Genomic DNA, 19555 nt, shown 5'->3' with positions numbered 1-19555 from the left:
TTTCAGTCCCAAAATATAGCAACTTTATATAACTAATTCTATTTTAGTGTCATAGATTCTGCCCTTAACCCCATTTCTATAAATATAGTCCTGATGACAAGAATAATAGGGAAACCAACCGGAAAATGTAAGTGGTTCAGAGTAAATTTATCTCACCACTGCGAGTGGTATAATTTGGATGATATAGAAATGGCTTCTCATTGCATGTAGAATAAAATTTGAATTTCTCACTATGGCCTTCAATACCCTATATGACTTGTCTACTTGCCTGCCTGCCTCTCTGATCTCATCGTCTGTTACTTTCTTTTTCCTTTAACACAGTCTGGCCTTATCTATCATTTTAATCCTCCAGCATGTCAAGTTTAGTCCCACCTCAGGAGCTATGTACTTACTGTTCTTTCCTTTTGAAATTACTCTTTCTCCACTTATCAAGCTTTCTGATTCTCATTGTTCTATTGTCAAGCTCAAAGGACAGTTCCTCAGAGACCTTTCAGACCATCCTGCCTAAAGAAGCCCCCTCCCCCAAGTAACACGATCACATACCCAATTTTATTTTGCTTAGGGCATTTATCACCTTTAAAGTGGCATATTTAAATAAATTCCATAATTGCAGATAACTGTTTTTATGCTATACACTATGTAATGATAGAAAAAAATTGCCAAATACTTCGATATTATTTTTTTAATAATCAGCATATTTTACTGAATGTCCTCTCTGCCATGGTATCATTTACTAGATGCTGTACCTATTGCTTTAAGAAGCTTTTCTTAGTTATGAAAGAATTAATGCTCCACACAGGAAGTGAATGTGTGAAAAACATGTGTGACTATAAGAACGTGTATGAAAGTATGTTTTTTTCACGTGATTGATGAGTATTGTTTTGCTACATATTAGTGGAAGATGGGGGAAAGCAGTGGGGTTTGGAGCAGTATTACTCAGTTTCCGTTTCTGCGTGTATACCCACTATCTTCTAAAGTAACTGCCTAACCTAATTAGCTTCTTTGTATTCTTCAAGTGCCATTATAGCTTAGTTTTCTTCATTACTTGCATTCAGGGAAATAAATTTAGAGCATTATCTATATTGTTAATTATTAATTTATTGCCTAGTTATTTTACTCTGTCCCCTCCACTGGACTTGAAGCTTGGTGAGAGCAGAGACTGTCTGTTTTTCCTCACCATTGCATCTGCAGTTGCTAGCACAGTGCATTTACTCAGCTCTCAATATTTTCTGCTGTTTGAAAGGTGGATAGGAAGAACGGAGTAAAGAAGGAGAGGAGGAGGTCTTTTAGTAACCCAGTGAACTAGTCTAGGTGTGTAGGATGACCTACATCTTACCTAGACAACAGTAGAGGAAATTAGGAAAGTACAAAAAAGGAATGTAATGCTTTTTAAAAATATTTTATTGATTGTGCTGTTACAGTTCGCCCAGTTTTTCCCCTTTGCCCCCACCGCCACCCTGTACTCTTAACTCCCCTCAGGCAATCCCCGCACCTTTGTTCATGTCCATGGGTCATGCATATAAGTTCTTTTGCTACTCTATTTACTATACTGTATTTTACATCCCTATGGCTATTCTGTGACTACAAACTTATACTTCCTAATGCAAGTCTTATCAACCATTCCCTCAAAACCACCTGACATCTGGTATCCAAACACTCTGTGTCCATGATTCTGTCTGTTCTTCTTGTTTGCTTAGTTATTTTTTTAGATTCAATTGTTGATATGTACGTGTTTATTGCCATTTTATTCATAGTTTGGAGCTTCTTTTTTCTTAAATAAGTCCCTTTAATATTTCATATAATAAATGGTTTGGTGATGATGAACTCCTTTAGTTTATCTTTCCTGGGAAGTTCTTTATCTGCCCTTCTATTCTAAATGATAGCTTTGCTGGGTAAAGCAATCTTGGCTATAGATCCCTGCTTTTCATGACTTGTGAATATTTCTTGCCAATCCCTTCTAGCCTGAAGTTTCTTTTGAGAAATCAGCTGACAGCCTTATGCAAACTCCCCTGTAGGTAACAAACTGCTTTTCTCTTGCTGCTTTTAAGATTCTCTTGCTGCTTTGTCTTTAACCTCTTTGGCACTTTAATTATTATGTGTCTTGGTGTGGACTTGTTTGTGTCCATCTTGTTTGGGATTCTCTGCTTCCTGGATTTGCACATCTATTTCCTTCACCAAATCAGGGAAGTTTTCTTGCGTTATTTTTTTCAAATAGATTTCCAGTTTCTTGCTCTTTCTCCTTCTGGCACCCCTATGATACAAATGTGGGTGGTCTTGAAGTTGTCCCAGAGGCTCCTTGCACTTTTCTCCTGTTTTTGGATTTTTTGTCTTCCTGTTGTTCTGATTGATTGTTTTTTGTTTCCTTGTGTTTCATATCATTGTTTTGATTCTTAGTTTTATCCACTCTACTGTTGATTCCCTGTAAATCGTTCATTTCTATGAGTATACCCCACATTTCTACCTGGCTCTTTTTTATGCTGTTGAAGTGCTTACTGAGTTCCTTGAGCATCCTTATAATCAGTGTTTTGAACTCAGCATCTGATAGATTGCTTTTCTCCATTTTGTTTAGTTCTTTTTTCAGGAGTTTTGATCTTTTCTTTCATTTGGGCCATGTTTCTTTGTCTTCTCATTTGTCAGTCTCCCTGTGTTTGTTTCTGTGTATTAAATAGAGCCTCTGTGACTCCCTGTCTTGGTAATGTGGCCTTATGTAGTAGGTGTCCTGTACGGTCCAGTGGCACAGGCTCCATTATCACTGAATCTGGGTACTCCAGGTGTGCCCTTTGTGTGGGCTGAGTATACCCTCCTCTTGTACTTGAGTCTTGATTGCTGTTAGCAGGTCTGTGGGAGGGATTTAGCCAGGTCAGTCAGCTGCAAGGATTGGCTGTGACCTTTTACCACCAATCACTGCCCTCGTGGAGGATAAGCTATGCCAGAGCAGGGTGGAGGTGCTCCAGCATGGTCTGCAGTTGTCCACTGTTTACGCAGGCTCTGGGGTTTCCCAGGTAGTGCAGGTCAGGGTCAGCCATCACCTGTGTTCCTCCTGGGGCCACCCTGCATGAACTACAAAGCAATCTGCAGCTATCTGGTTTTTGTGCTGGGCTCAGAAGTTCCCAGATAAAGCCAAACTTTGATCTAAAAGGGGCTTGCCTTCAAGTTGGGTGGGGCAGAGCCTCACGTAAACACCAGGGCAGGACAAACAGTGTTAGCCAGATTGATGGAGTCTCAGATATAGCTCCGGCCTGCCAGCTCTGTGGCTCTGTAGGGGGAGGGCTCAGAAAAGGCACAGTGGCCTCTGCCAGCCTTTCTCTCTGGGAGAAAGCTGTCCCCCACCTCTCGCCCTGATGCCTGACGCTTCATTCCTCCCTGTATACCACTGTTGCCTTTCAGGGCTGCCCTGGAGGTGCTAGAGCTCAGAGGGAGTGAGTCTGCATAAGTTCCACATGGGCCCTTTAAAAAGAACTGCCAGGGAGTCTAGTAGTTTTTTTTCCGACTCCAATTCCATCTGGTTTCTACAGCCAAATGTTATGGGGGCTTATCTTCCTGGCACTGGTTTTCCAGAGCCGGGAAGCCTGGGGCCCTTCACTCCCCAAATATCCCTCCCAAATTTTTATCCACCACACGGGGATGTTGGACCCACCTGTTCAGCGTCTCTGTGTTTCCACTTGTCCTACCCTCCTGGATTGATGTGGTTTCTTTAGTTCCATAGTTGTCAGATTTCCATTCAGTTAGATTTCTGAGTGTCCTGAGTGGTCATTGGTCTGTAGTTTAGTTGTAATTTTGATGTGATTGTGCAAGGAGGCAAGCCATGTTTATCTACGCCTCCATCTTGACTGGAACTCTGATAATACTTCTTTCTTTCTTTCTTTTTTTTTTTTTTTAAATGAAGAGCTTATTAGATAAAGTGAGGGAAACAGAAGTTGAAGACTTTCAGGTTTTGGCCCTGAGTAATTATAATTAATTGTTAGGTGCTTTTTAACTGAAATTGGGAAGTTATAAAGTAGTAAGCTGATTTTTATGAAAGAGAAGATAGAGTTACTTTACATGAATTCTGTTCTCCAAATGCAGATGAATGATATTCTGTGTCACTGAGTAAATCTAGCATTAACTCTGGAATTTGTTCATAATCATGGAAAATGAGAAAACTACCATAAGATAAGCAAACATCTGATTTTCATAAAAAGAAATTGAGCAGGCCACCAACTACAAAAATTACTAACGTTCATGAGCCCCATCTTAGTGCCTGACAAAATAGGATTACTAAATAGATGTTTTGTGAGCACTTAGGTAATGAAGTAGTGATCACTAGGAGCCACGATGAGTTCACCATAACAGATTGCATTAAGGTAACTTAATTTGTTTTAATAGGATTAGTAGATCAGGGAAAGCCATAGACAGTATAAAGCATTTAACTAAGTCGTTTGTTGTGGGCAAATTGAAGAAATGTGGTCTTAATAATAGTTCAGTTAGTATATTCATAACTGGTTGTATAATGATATCTGGAGACATAAATTATTTAATAAGAGGCAATATAGGGAAGTGGTTAAAGTGTGGTTTCTGGAACTAGCTTGCCTGGGTTTCAGTGCTTGGCTCTGCTACTTACGTAGTTATTTGACCTAATGCAAGGTTGCTTTATTTTTTTAAGCTTCAATTCCTCACCTGTAAAAATAAAGGTAATAATTCTATTTACCTTGTAACACTGTTGTAAAAATTAAATAAATTATCACAAAGCACTTAGAATAGTAAGCATTTTAATAAATGTGGATATTTTAACCAGGAGGAGCATCTTTAATGGCCCTTACCCATAGTTGTCCCATTTGAAATTGTTATCCAAAATCTAAATGAAGATACAAGAATTTGAATTTAAGGATATCCCAAATCTGGGAAAGAGAGAGGCAACACACTGAATAGCAGAATCAGACTAACAAAGGACCTTCATAGGTTTAAAGATAATCTGAACCTAGTAAGAATAAATATGAAATTTTCTTTATAGTTCTAGCGCTCTACCTGCTTAAAAGAACTTTGTAAGAAAAAGACTTAGGGGTTCCAATTGACTACAACTTATATTTGAGCCAACATTATAAAAATGCAGAAAATTAAATTTACTGAACAGAACAAAGAAGTAGTCCCACTATAGGCTGGTTGTATTTTTTCATTATTATTGTTGATTTGAGAGAGAAACAGGGATATTTTTGTTTCGCATATTTATCCATTTATTGGTTGATTTTTTTATTTTTACTTCTGTTGTTGACACTATTACAGATGTCTCCCTTCTTCCTCCCTTTGCCTACCTCCACCCAGTCCCCACTCCCCCTTCCCTCTGGCCATCACTGCACTGTCATCTGTGTCTGTGAGTTATACATATGTATTCTTTGGCTAATCCTTTCACCTTCTTTCATCCACCCCTCCTCTCTCCCCTTTCCCCTCTGACAGCTGTCAGTCTATTCCATGTATTCATGCCTCTGTTATTATTTTATTCATCACTTTATTTTGTTCATTAGATTCCACTTATAAGTGAGATCATATGGTATTTGTCTTTCTCTGACTGGCTTATTTCACTTAGCTTAATATTCTCCAGGTCCATCCAAGCTGTCACAAAATGTAAGATTTCCTTCCTTTTTACAGCTGTGTAGTGAACCTGTGTAGGTTCAGATTATCTTTAAACCTATGAAGGTCCTTTGTTAGTCTGATTCTGCTATTCAGTGTGTTGCCTCTCTCTTTCCCAGATTTGGGATATCCTTAAATTCAAATTCTTGTATCTTCATTTAGATTTTGGATAACAATTTCAAATTGTTGTGTAAATGAACCACAGCTATTTTTTAATCCACTCATCTGCTGATAGGTACTTGGGCTGTTTCCAGACCTTGGCTATTGTATAGCACTGCAGTGAACATAGGGGTGGATATATTCTTTCTAATTGCTGTTTCAGATTACTAGGACATATTCCCAGAAGTGGGTTCATGGGATCAAAAGGTAGTTCCACTATTAATATTTTGAGGAAATTCCATATTCTTTTCCACAGTGGCTAGACCAGTCTGCATTCCCAACAACAGTGTACTAAAAGGTTCTCTTTTCTCCAAATCCTCGTCAACACTTCTTGTTTGTTGATTTATTTATGTTAGCCATTCTAATAGGTGTGAGGTGATGTCTCATTGTGTTTTTAATTTCCATCTTTCTGATAATGATTGACATTGAGCATTTTTTCATGTCTGTTGGCCATCTGTATGTTCTCTTTGGAGAAGTATCTGTTCAGGTCCTTTCCCCATTTTTTAACTGAATTGTTTGTCTTCCTGGTGTTGAGTTGTATAAGTTCTTTATATATTTTAGAAATTAACCACTTACCACATTTATCATTGGCAAGTATGTTCTACCATACAATGGGTTCCCTTTTCTTTTTGTTCATGGTTTGTTTTGCTTTGCTGAATGAAGCTTTTTCATTTAACATAGCCCCATTTATTTATTTTTTTCCCTTGTTTCCATTTCCCCAGGAGATATATCTGCAAAAATATTGCTCCAAGAGATGTTTGAGATTTTATTGCCTATACTTTCTGCTAGGACTTTTATGGTTTCACAGCATATATTTAAGTCTTTTACCTATTTTCAGTTTATTCTTCTGTATGGTGTAAGTTGGTGGTCTAGTTTTTGTTTGTTTTTTGTTGGGTTTTTTTTTTTTTTTTTTTTGCATGTACCTGCACAGTTTCCCAGCGCTGTTTCTTGAAGATACTGGCTTTACTCCATTGTATGCTCTTCTCTCCTTTGTCAAATATTAATTGACAATAAAGGTGTGGGTTTATCTCTGGGCTCTCTGTTCTCTTCCATTGATCTATATATATGTCTGTTTTAATACCAGAATCAGACTGTTTTGATTACAATGATCTTGTAGTATAGATTGATATCAGGTATTGCGGTACCTCCAACTTTGTTCTTTCTCAAGATTGCTGAGGCTCTTCAGGGTCTTTTTTGGTTCCGTGTAAATTTTTGAAATATTTGTTTTAGATTTGTGAAATATGCCTTCGGTATTTTAATAGGAATTCTGTTGCATCTGTAGATTGCTTTGAGTAGTATGGACATTTTAATGATGTTAATTCTTCCAATCCATGAACACGTTATGTACTTCCACTTACTTTTATCTTCCTCAAATTCTTTCTTCAGTATCCAATTTTCCAAGTATAGGCCTTTTTCCTCCTTGGTTAAATTTATTCCTAGGTACCTTATATTTTCTGTAGCAATAGTTAATGAGATTGTTTTCTTAGTTTTCCTTTCTGGTTGTTCATTATTGGTATGTAGAAATGCCACCAATTTCTGAATTCTAATTTGTATCCTGCTACTTCGCTGAAATCATTTATGAGAACTAGTAGATTTATGTGAGTCTTTAGGGTTTTCTCTATATAATACCATGTTGTCTGTGAATAATGACAGTTTCACTTCCTTCTTTCCAATTTGGATGGTTTGCTTCTTTCTCTTATCTGATTGCTATGGCTAGGACTTCTAGTACTATGTTGAATAAGAGTGGTAAAAGCAGACATCCTTGTCTTTTTCCTGACCTTAAGAAAAATGCTTTTAGTTTTTGTCCATTGAGTATGATGTTGGCTCTGGGTTTCATTGGTTGATTTCTTGTATGCACCCTGACCAGGGATCAAACCCACAACCATGGTGTATTGGGACGACACTCTAACCAGTTGAGCCTACACTATAGGCCTGGCTGTCTTAGAGCATATATTAATATTGTATTATTCCAGACACCACAGTTTAATAGAAATACCAATACACTGAGGTAATAATCCAGGATAATGAATAGGTTTGTAAACTATAAGAAGAGGAACAAAGGACACTTTTAACCTAGAAAAGAAAAGTGGAGATATATTATTAGACTGATCCTGAAATATCTGAAAAGATAATATACAGAATATATCAGTAGATTGGATTTACTTGGTAATCCTCATTTTGGAAGAATCTAGTAGATTCAGGAAGGGAGATTTTAGCTTACTATAAAAAATGTTGTAATGATTGAAGCTATTTAAAAATGAATGGACTGTGTCAAAAGTAGTTCCATTTTTAATTTTCTGGGAAAATTTTATAGTGTTTTCCAAAGTGGCTGCTGCACCAATCTGCATTCCCACCAATAGTGCACTAGGGTTCTCTTTTTTTCCACATCCTACCAGCACTTGTTATTTATTGATTCAGTAATGATAGCCATTTTGGCAGGTGTGAAGGGATATCTCACTGTGGTTTTAATTTGCATCTCTCTGATGGCTAGTGATGTGGAATATTTTTCCGTATGTCTACGGGCCCTCTGTATGTCCTCCTTGGAGAAGTGTCTAGTCTCAGGTCCTTTCCCCATTTTTTAATTGGATTGTTTGTCTTCCTGGTGTTGAGTTAGTATAAGTTTTTTATATATTTTGGAAATTAAACCTTTGTCCAATGTATCATTGGCAAATATGTTCTCCCATACAGTTGGTTCCCTTTTCATTTCAATGGTTGTTTCTTTGGTTGTACTGAAGCCTTTTAATTTGATGTAATCCCATTTGTTTATTTTTTTCCTTTACTTCCCTTGCCCTAGGAGATATATTGGCAACGATATTGCTACACAAGATATCTGAAATTTTACTGTCTATGTTTTCCTCTAAGATTTTTATGCCTTTTGACCCAGAGATTCCACTGCTGGAAATATACCCTAATTATTCTGAAATACCAATTCAAAAGAATTTATGCACCCCTGTGTGCAGCGCTATTTATAATAGCCAAGGTTTAGAAACAGCCTATATGCCCATCAGTTGAGTGAATTAAAAAAAGCTGAAGTACATTTACACAATGGAATACTATGCAGCCGTAAAAAAAAAAAGAAGGAATCTCTACCTTTTATGACAGCATGAATGGAACTGGAGAATTGAAAAGTGAAATAAGCCAGTCGGTGAAAGACAAATACCATATAATCTCACTTATAAGTGGAACCTAATGAACAGAGTAAATTAATGGTCAAAATAGAACCAGAGGCTCAGAATCACAGAATAGACTGACAGCTGTAAGAGGGGTAGTGGGAGATAGGGATTGATTGAAAGAAGGTGAAGGGGATTAGTCAAACAACATATAGGAAGGTCCCATGGATATGTGCAATGGTGTGGGGATCTATGGATGCCAGGGCCAGGCTAGATGAAGGGGCGTAAAGGGAGAAAAATTGGGACAACTGTAACAGCATAAACAACAAAATATTTTTTTAATTTAAAAAATTAAATAAAAGTAGATGGACTGATTTGTGAATTTTTAAGTTATCAAATCTTAGAATTATTCAAGCAGAGGCAGAATTACTTGTCAGGAATATTGCTGTGGGAGTTCCTGTATTAGGTGGGAAATTAGAACTTGAGTGTCTCTTCTGGTGCTAATATTCTATACATAATGGTTTGAGGACTTTGATTTTATCTATGTTGAATTTCATTTAACGGCTTTGTCTTCATAAATTGGTAATGTTAATCTATAGCCAATCTTACATACTTCAGCAGCAGTTGAAGTGAATTTGGAAGAGTAGTTGGTTTCCATTGATTTTAACAGACCCCCAAAACAGAAGTCTTGTACTCTTTCAGAAGTGATTGATGTCTAAGTACAAAAACATGTAGTTAGGAACCCCTTTGAGTGTTTTCAGGGCATAGAAAAACCTGCTGAGGGAGAATCAAGATGGCGGAGGAGTGACTGGAAGTCACACTGACCTCCTCCCAGGACCAACCTGGAATAACTAAATTGTGGAGAAATCACCTGGAACAAACAACTGAACAATAGCAAGAGAGGAGCCCTATAACCTCAGAGACAGGAGAATCGGCTTTAGCTCAATCTAAGTGGTAAGGAGTGCGGTACAGACCTGAGAAGGTGGGCGGGGCGCCCACAGGTGGCAGCACCAGAAGGATATTGAATCAACCAGTTGGATTCCCCTGAGAAGAGCGGGGTCTAAACCGAAAGTGGGAATCTCTAGTCCACAGCACCAGAGTCCCAAAAATACACAGAAAACAGCCAGCTGCGAAAAGTGGCAGGGTTGCTCTCTGCCAGAGACAGGTGGCTGGAGATGCAAAGACCCTTCTATAGGGGAACACAAAATTTTTATTTGCAGCCACTTACCCTGGTCTCCGGCAAAGGCTGGGGCACAGTGGGCTAGAGATGCCTGAGGGGAGACTGGGTAAGGAAGCTTTGGGGAGAGAACTAAGAGAGTAGCTGGCAGGATCCCAGTGCTGACTCATCCCTTATGCGGCAACAGCCATTTGCTCAGGAAGAGACCACTCCCTGTGAGTGGCACCAGCGTCAAAGAACCCCATACCCCCTCCCCCAGATGAGATTCCACCCCGCCCTGTGCTATCTAAGCTGCCTGCTGAGTGCAGAGTGGCAGCCACAGACAGTAGATCCCTGGCTCTAGGGGACACAGAGAGGTCTGATGACACTTGAGGAGAGATTGGGGATGGAGGCTTTGGGGAGGGAACTGAGACACTAGTCAGTGGGATCCCAGTGCGGACTCCTCCCTGATACACAGCAGCAAGAGAGGATGCAATAATCCCACCCCCAGGAGGGACTCCGCCCACCCTGAGCTGTCCAAGGCGCCCTGCTGAGTGCAAAGATTAACAGCTGAAGAAGACAGCCACAAACAGCAGATTCCTGGAAGTCTAGAACAGACAGCCTAAGGTCAGACAGGGTCAACATCTGACATCATCAGAGGCAGATCCAGAAAGTAAAATCAGCAGTCTCCTACCATACAAGTTCACACCACAAAGTCAGGAAATCAAGACAGATCAACTTAAGATGCAGAAGCCAAAGAAAAGAGTCTCACAAATAATGGGAAGACAAAGAAATACGCCCCACTCAAAGGGAAAGAAGGAATCCCCACAAAGAGAACTAAATGAAATAGAGACAAGTAAACTATCAGATACTGAGTTCCAACCAACAGTTCTAAGGAAGCTTAATGAGCTCAGTGAGCTCAGAGAGAATTACAAAAAAACTACAGGGAAACTACAAGGAACTTATTGCAAACTCTATCAGCATGAAAAAGGACATAGAACCTATCAATAAGAGACAAGAGGACATGAAGAATACAATTTCTGAATTGAAGAACACAGTAGAAGGAATCAAAAGCAGGCTCGATGAAGCTGAGGACCGAATCAGCAAGCTGGAGGACAAGGTAGAAAAAAGCTCCCAGAAAGAGCAAGGAAATGAAAAAAGACTCAAAAAGAATGAAGAGGTATTTAGGGAAATGCAGGACAACCTGAAACATAATAATATCCATATAATAGGGATACCAGAAGGAGAAGAGGATGAGGAAGGGATAGAGAACCTGTTGGAAAAAGTAATAATGGAAAACTTCCCAAATCGGAGGAGAGAAAAAGTCACACAAGTCCAGGAAGCACAGAGGGTCCCATGCAAGAGGAACCCAATGAGGCCCACTCCAAGACACATCATCATTAAAATGGCAAATATCAAAGACAAACAGAGAATCCTAAAGCAAGCAAGGGAGGAAGAGGTAGTAACATATAAGGGAGCCCCAATACGGCTAGCATCTGACTTCTCAACAGAAACACTGCAAGCCGGAAGGGAATGGCAAGAAATATTCCAAGTCATGAAAAGCAAAGCCCTGCTACCAAGACTGCTGTACCTAGCAAGGCTCTCAATGAAAATGGAAGGCGAAATAAGGAGCTTCTCAGACAAAAGAAGGCTAAAAGAATACACCTCCACGAAACGAGCACTGCAAAATATGCTAAAGGGACTGCTTTAAGATGAAGAAAAAGTTTCAATGAATACCCAGTTCCTTTCAGAGTTGCCAATACTTGATATTACCAATATTTTTAATACTCATTCTGATTTTGACGGTGATGTTATTTTAATTGTTCCTTTACTATTTGTTGAAACTAAACCTGTTTTAGTATATTTCTTGCCTATTTCTATTATTTAAAAAAAAACTTTAAATGACTTTTTGGTATTCTTTACCCATTTATTGATTAAAGGTTTGTAGAACTTTTTTCCCTAAAAAAAAAAAAAAAAAGAAACAAACAAAAACCTATTAACCATGTTTTAGATGTGTTGCAAATACTTTTCTATTCCTTTTCCTTCAACATTTCTTAAATGTATATGTATGTATATGTATACATATAGTTATCCATATGTATAGGTATAGTTAAATATTTAATATAGTCATATTGTCAATATTTACTTTATAGCTTCTGGGGTTGAATATTTTACTTCAGGTCATGAAAAATATTAGTTCTATTTTCTTCTCCTTAGATTCTGCATATTGATTTTTAAGTCATCAGAATATTTCTTATATAATGTGTGAAATAGGGCTCTATATTTGTTTTATTTCAAGTAATAGTGGTTCTTGCACCTTATTTGTGGAATAAGCCATATTTTCCCCATTGATTTGAAATATCAATTATATATATATTAATCAGATATATACTTTTGTCTCTAGAATGTTGATTATATTTCGTTGATCTACTTGATTATTTCTGTGCTGGTGTCATGTTGGTTTAATTGCTGAGACTTAATAATCCTTTTAAACTTTTAAAAATATTTTATAATTAACTTTGACATTTAAAAAAATAAATCAATCTACATTTAAGAAAGAAAGAAAGAGTGAGAGAGAGATGGAACTCCTACCTTTTGCAACAACATGGATGGAAGTGGAGAATATTAAGCTAAGTGAAATAAGCCAGTTGATGAAAAACAATTACCTTATGATCTCACCTATAAGTGGACTCTATTCAACAAAATGAACTAATGAACAAAATAAACCTCAGGCATGGAAACATGGAGCAGACTGAAAGTGACCGGAGGAGAGGAGGAAAGAGGACTATGGTAGAAAGAAGGGAAAGGGACTAGACAAAGAACATGTATGAATAACCCATGGACAAGGAAAACAGAGTGGGAATTGACTGTGGGAGCGGGGGATGGGGGTGGGATGGGGGGGAGGCGGGAAAATTGAGACAACTATAATAGAATAAACATGATTTATAAATTAAAAAATAATAATAAAAAAGGAAGGAAGGGAAGAAAAACCTGCTGAGTATATAGGACACAATCTTGTAAATCTGTAAGAGATAAGGAATATATAAAATAAATATAAAATTAGGTTTTTATGACAAATGTGTCAAACACACTTCTGAAATTTATATTAACTGTTAACCACTTAAAGTTGATTTTTTTTCAGTATTTTCCAAATTTTTTAAGGTATACAACCATGATTAGCAGTTTCTCAATTTTGTTTAATTATTATAAAGATATAAAAACATGCCTCATCATGACAGCATAAAATAATTACTTTTTTGGCATTTGAGTATAAATCATAAGGGATATTTTTGAAGCTTTTCCATTGAAGTGCTTGAATATGTTTAGAATACATTTGTTATATGCATGGTTCTGGACCACAAATATCTTCATTATGACACTTTGGTAAAAATGTATTGTTCTTTTCCATTAAACTTATATAACAGACTTTTAATACTGTGTGGTAGATATTTGAAGAGAAGCCTTGGTTATGAGATAAAACTACTGTTACTCTTTTCTCTCGTTTCTTTAGATAAGTAAGCACTAGAAATTATAGATAGCTTTGGCAAGAGTTCAAGGGTTAATGTAGCAGATAAATAAAAGGAATTTTCTGTAAATTGAGACCTGCATTATTTCAGTTGTCTTGTCTTTCCTAACCTAACTCATTTAATTTTAAAAAGTAAATACTTAAATTCTTCCTGACAGTGTGCTCAGCTTTTACTATCGTTTATTACTTCAATTATACTTGATATCACTTAGAACAATCTGCCATTTGGAAATCTCAGTATAGCCTGGAGCTTAGTATTAGATCTGGCTGCTATTGTAACATGTACAGCATATGACATTAATGTATCAAAATTAGATTGGATCATCCCTCCTGGTTAAATTTATTTCACATTTCTTTTGTATTCAGTTAACATAAACCTATTAGGGAAGCTGACACATGGGGATGGTTGTATAGGAAGGATATTTTTAAAGTATTTTGATTAAAAAATGAAATTATAGAGCCATGGCTTTTCTGAGTTGTGTAATCTTTTCTGCTTTTTAAAGATGTCACAAAGCCTAAGTCCTGCATTTATATCATTCAAGGGTGTGTGGTGTAAATAATGAGAGTTAAAACTTAAAACAATATTTTGATATTTGAGGCCTACCATCATGTATTAAGAGCAATAAGCACATTTATGGTTTCCTGAAATAAAAAAAAGAATTATTTAATCCACTTTAACCTTTAGAAAAGTCTTTCTTAAAAGAAAAAAGTCTTTACACTATATTTCTAAAATATAGATTTAGTCGGGCACTATCTTTAGAGTAATAATAGTTGCCTCCATTTTACGATTTCCATCAAAGTATCGAGAAGGCGTTTTTTGCTTAGTAATACAAATTTTAAAGTTCAGGAATTTACCTTGTATTCTCAAATACTTAACATTCATAGTGATTTTCTGGATATATTGGTGTTAGAAACTTTAGAGCAATGATTCTTGGCTTTCTTTTTTTTCACATATTCTTACTTTGATAGACTCTCTACTCAGAAAAATATACAAAATTTTACAAATAACTTTCAGATATTCACAGAACCCTTGAACTTAGGTTAAGAACTCCATAGTTAATGGGTAACAGAGAACCTTTCACTAACTGAACTTAACTCCTTTAAGTTATAAATTTAATGTTTTTTCTACCCTTTGGTGTTTAAGCCAAAAATGTGTGTATTTCAGAAATAGAAATTGCCTGTATGTTAGCTCATACTACAAATAAAAATATTAATGACTTATCCTAGTTTTTTTCTTTCTACCTTTCCCATCTACAATGTGTCCACTTATCTGAAATAGAAAAGTTTGCGTGAGATAAGTACCAAAATGGACTCAAATGTTTGTAGTATCAGAATCAATAGATGTGCTAAGATAACCAAATTTTGTATTAAAGTACATGTCTATACAGTAATCTCTGTGAATAACACTGAAGACTAATGAGTGTTAGATTCATTTTTCTAATAACTTACAGAAACTCAACTTTGCGATGCTTTGTTATTTATAATTTTAATCACCATAATGTTATCTCTCTCTGCCAAAAACATCTTTGTATGCACCACATATATTTGAATAACATATTGAGAGTCTAACAAATCTCAAGAGGTCTATTTGGGTCAATTTCATAGGCAAAGGAAACCTGGAAATAAATTTATTAAACCTAATATAGTCAACTTTCTCATACTCTATAATAGATGGTTACACAATTTATGAATTATCTGTTGTTGTTTTTTTACTTCTCTTCCTGTTGGCTCCTTTCGGGCCAGTTCACTCCTCATTAGCACTTTCAGAGAGTGATTAGAAAATCAAGAGGAATCTTAAATCAGTCACTTTTTAAAAACACTTAAATAACCTTTTAAAAGGTTTGGTAGTGGAGAATTGGTGGTTGGGCTGTATGTGAACCTTTTTTATCTGAGTTCTATGAGAGTTCTATGTTTCTCATTTACTACAGACCATTAAAAGTCTTCTGGTCTTCTGTGGTGTCTCCTGATGTCTTTGAAGGTTTGTGTTTCATGTGTTGAAAAAAATGCTCAGGAGAAATTTTTTAAATGTTCTTTACTTTTTTTACCTTTTAATCTTTTTATAGTGTACTTACACTAGTTGTATAAATACAGGGTTTTTCTAAAGCACTATGAACTATTTTCTTGGTTTTCCAGTTGAGACATTTAGGAAATGATGAAGTACACATTGTTTGGTCTGAGCATACTCGAGACTACAGGAGAGGAATTATTCCTACAGAATTTGGTGATGTCCTTATTGTAATTTATCCAATGAAAAATCACATGTTCAGTGTCCAGATAATGAAGAAACCAGAGGTAAGAACTTCTTATATTACATTTTAATAATAAATTTTGAGTTCTCTATGGGTTTGTTTCTTTCCTTCTTTCAGAAAGATTAGACTAGGCATTAAGTTGTGAAAATGGTGGGAAGTGAAACAGACTGGTAGCTCTGTGAATTGTCTTGGTCTGGTTCAGAAGGAGCTAAAACAGGAATAGGAGCAAGAAACTGTTCAAATGAAAGAAGACTTGATAATGCCAGAGTGGCAGTTCTTTTATGCTAAGCTCACAAAAGTGCTTACATTTCATTAAAAGAATGGTTACTATTTCCTAAAAGACACAGTAAGAACATTTCCTTTATAATAAGAACATGATTCCTATATTTTTAGTTGATACATCATATTAAGATTACATGAGTATTTAATGTCACTTAATAAATGAGAGTTCTAAAAACTTTTTTTATAAAGCCAAGTAGTTCTAGTTGGATGTTTTATACTGTAGGGCTGAAACACACTTGCAGAGGTATTTCCTTTGAAAACAATAAATGTTTGGTAATATTTTGGTGTCTTAATTACTTTTTTTAATTGAATATTTTTAGTTTATAGAAAATGTGCTTTTTAACAGTTGATCATGAACCTTAAGACTTTCTTGAGTTGGATTTAGTTTTCTATGTGTGAATTTAAGCTTATGGCCAGGTTTTGTTTTGAAGGTTCATCTAAACCAGAGGTCAGCAAACTATGGCCCACTTTCTATTTTTGTACAATCCACAAGCTAAGAATGTGTTTTACATTTTAATGCGTTTTTCTTTAAAAAAAAAGTGATATAATGTACAGCAGAGATAATATGTGGCCACAAGCCTAAAATATTTATTGTATTATTCATAGTTCATGTCCTTGCCTTCAGCTGCCATTTGTACCAACAGTAATCAAATAGAATAACTTTGAAATTGTCACCTGGTAAAAATGAGAAATTATGTGATAGAAGTGTTTCAGGTTGTATAATAAAGCTGGTATTACACAAAAGTAATTAAAAACTAAATTGCTGCCTACAGGAATGTATATCTTTCTTGTGTTTACTCAGCAGAGGAAGAGGAATTTACTTCCAGTGTTGGATTTTTTTTTCCCCCCACAATTGAGGCTACAAAAATTTGAAAGTTGGCAGGGATTATAAATTATTTATTCTGTTACATGAAGTACACAGTTATTTTGAATGAAACCCTGTAGACTGTTGGCATTTTTTGTTTATTGTTCTCGTGTAAATTACCCTTCATAGAAAAGAATTAAATTTGAATAGCGTTTCTACTGAAGAAAGAACTAAAGGGGAAGCCGAAGCACTTTTGTATGCAAACAGTGTTTTGATTGTTCTTCCATACAACCTTTCTCTAATTTTAGTATAAAATTATGTTCTAATTTTTCAATCAGGTTCCCTTCTTTGGCCCGCTTTTTGATGGTGCTATTGTGAATGGAAAGGTCCTACCCATTATGGTCCGAGCAACAGCTATAAATGCGAGCCGTGCTCTGAAATCACTGATTCCACTCTATCAAAACTTGTATCCTTTTTAACAGTATGGTTTCTATTCTAATAGATGTCTCCTTTCCAAGGTAAATATTTCTTGTGTTGTTAAGACCTTTGAATTTCTGTTTATTGATATATAGATGATAGAGTCATCATTTATGATAGTTGAATGGTATAATTTATACACTTTCAATTCAGTACTTAATTACGTTGTGGTTAGTTCATTAGAGCCCTGCTATGTGCTAGGCACTCCACTATACTAGATGCAGAAATAACCAAAACAGTCACCTGGAGGTACTCAATCTAGGTATAAACTATTTTCAGTACATGTGATATATGTGTTATCGTAGTTATGCAGAGCATTCTGGAAGTATATAACAAGGGGCCTGTCATTTAGCTGGAAGGGGTTGTGGTATCAGGAAGCACTTCTGAGAATTGTGAGGATTGGACCAATCATGAAGGATGATTGAGTTCATTGGGTGAATGAGATAAAGAGCATTCCAGCAGAGAGAGGGAAGAACAAAGGGACACAGACGTCTGAGAGAACAGGGAGTGCTTAAGAACATGGCTACTGGAGCAAGATTGCCGAGGGTCAGATGCTGGCCACCACTTGTAGCCTTGGGCAAATTATTTAACCTTTCTCTGCCTCAATTTTTTTACTATATAAAATGAGAGTAACAATAATATCTAGCTCATGGTGTTATGAGAACTGAATGAATCAATATGTGTAAAGCTCTTAGACATATCGTGCCTGGGACACGATATACATACAGTTTTAAATTGTAAATTGTTTTCTGATATTCCTTTCTAAAATAGGTGTTTTTCTTTACTTTTTCTCTATAATTAAAAACATTTTAATTTTTATATTATAAATTATGTATTTAAGCTTTACAGGGAAGGCTTTTTAAAACACTTTGTTCTATTCCACATGAAATGAATTTGTCATATGTGTGTCACATGCATATTCTCATGAAAATTGGCTTATGTGGTCTGATTTCTATGTAATTTCTCATGCATTCTGACACTATGAAATGGAATTGTAGGTAGATAGTGACATGTTACATTGATTGAGCTTAATGACATTTATATAGCATTTCTTATTTATGGCTGTTGATATCTTCACTTAACGTGGTCATTGTGGTGGTCACTGTGGTGAAATAACAAGGATTCAGTTTATTCCTTCCTGAATATTTCTAGAAAGGTAACTAATCTTACAAGGAATATACAGATTATTACCCATTAACTAATTTTATCCACATTGTCAGCTCCACTGAAGTTGTCTTCTTTCTGACCTTGGCCCCTTTACAGCTTACCTGATGTTCATTCTGAGATTAGTGTCCTCTACCATTTTTTTTTTTTTAAGACAGTTGAAAGTATGCCTTAAATCTTTTGGGAAAGTGGTTAGAGAGATTAGATTGTAATACAGAACTCTATTTGCCTCTTGTGTTATACAGCAGAAACTATTGAGCAAACAAAGTATTTCTGGCATAAGGTACAATTAACATTTAAGATGCACACTTTACCAAGTAGTTTTTTTAAAATGCAAAATTGAAAGTGTTGGGAATATGGCTTGATTTCTTTTTCCTGTACCTAAATTCATACTCTTGAGAGCTATTTCAGATTTTCATGTTACACTAGAGGTGTGATAATGAGATTAGCAGTTAGAAAATACTGATTTTAACTCAAGCTCTGCCTTATGATCTTGACCATAAGGCAGAGCTCTGATCTTATGATAGAGACAGAATCTCTAAACCTTACTTTATTCATCTGTAAAGATGCTCACACCCATCTGAGAATTGTTATGAAGATTAAATGAGATAATGAATTTGGATATGCTTAGTAAATGAAATGTTACTATTTTTTGTGCAGTGATTAATTCTGTTATGTGTAAAGATTACAGTCAATATAAAACAACTCTACCAACACCATGGAATTGCCTAATTGGGTTTTTATGTTTGCTTGGTTGGTAGGTTAATTGATTGGATTGGATTTTCAAGCCTGCTCCATGAAGTTTGTAATAGTTAAGTCTTGCTGAGATGTTAAATAGATATCACATTGGAGAAAACTCTAAAATGAGAGATAATTTCAGATGAGAACAGTGAACGTGGACACTTTATTTGCATAGCAAATATGAGCAGTTTCTATGAGCAAAATCACTTGTAAAACACTCAGTAAAAAATATTAAAAAAGACAAATCAAACAAATTTTTCTTGACTTAGAAGCTTGAATTTA

At 36.0% G+C, this 19555-nt stretch overlaps 1 protein-coding gene across 3 annotated transcripts in view; it reads left to right on the top strand.

The window, feature by feature from the left end:
* RALGAPA1 (Ral GTPase activating protein catalytic subunit alpha 1) overlaps positions 1 to 19555 on the top strand; it is a 260435-nt gene that overhangs the window by 197255 nt on the left and 43625 nt on the right. For all 3 annotated transcript variants that reach the window (XM_054588112.1, XM_054588037.1, XM_054587963.1), the window contains 2 exons: positions 15689 to 15847; positions 17230 to 17357. In XM_054588112.1, the coding sequence (XP_054444087.1) occupies positions 15689 to 15847; positions 17230 to 17357 (287 nt within the window). The remainder of the gene's footprint in view (positions 1 to 15688; positions 15848 to 17229; positions 17358 to 19555) is intronic.

The sequence above is a fragment of the Pteronotus mesoamericanus genome, unplaced genomic scaffold (assembly GCF_021234165.1).
Source record: "Pteronotus mesoamericanus isolate MK-2021 breed Mesoamerican mustached bat unplaced genomic scaffold, CSHL_Meso_final contig_100, whole genome shotgun sequence".
Taxonomy (NCBI): Eukaryota; Metazoa; Chordata; class Mammalia; order Chiroptera; family Mormoopidae; genus Pteronotus; species Pteronotus mesoamericanus.
This window is presented reverse-complemented; position numbering and strand designations above follow the sequence as displayed.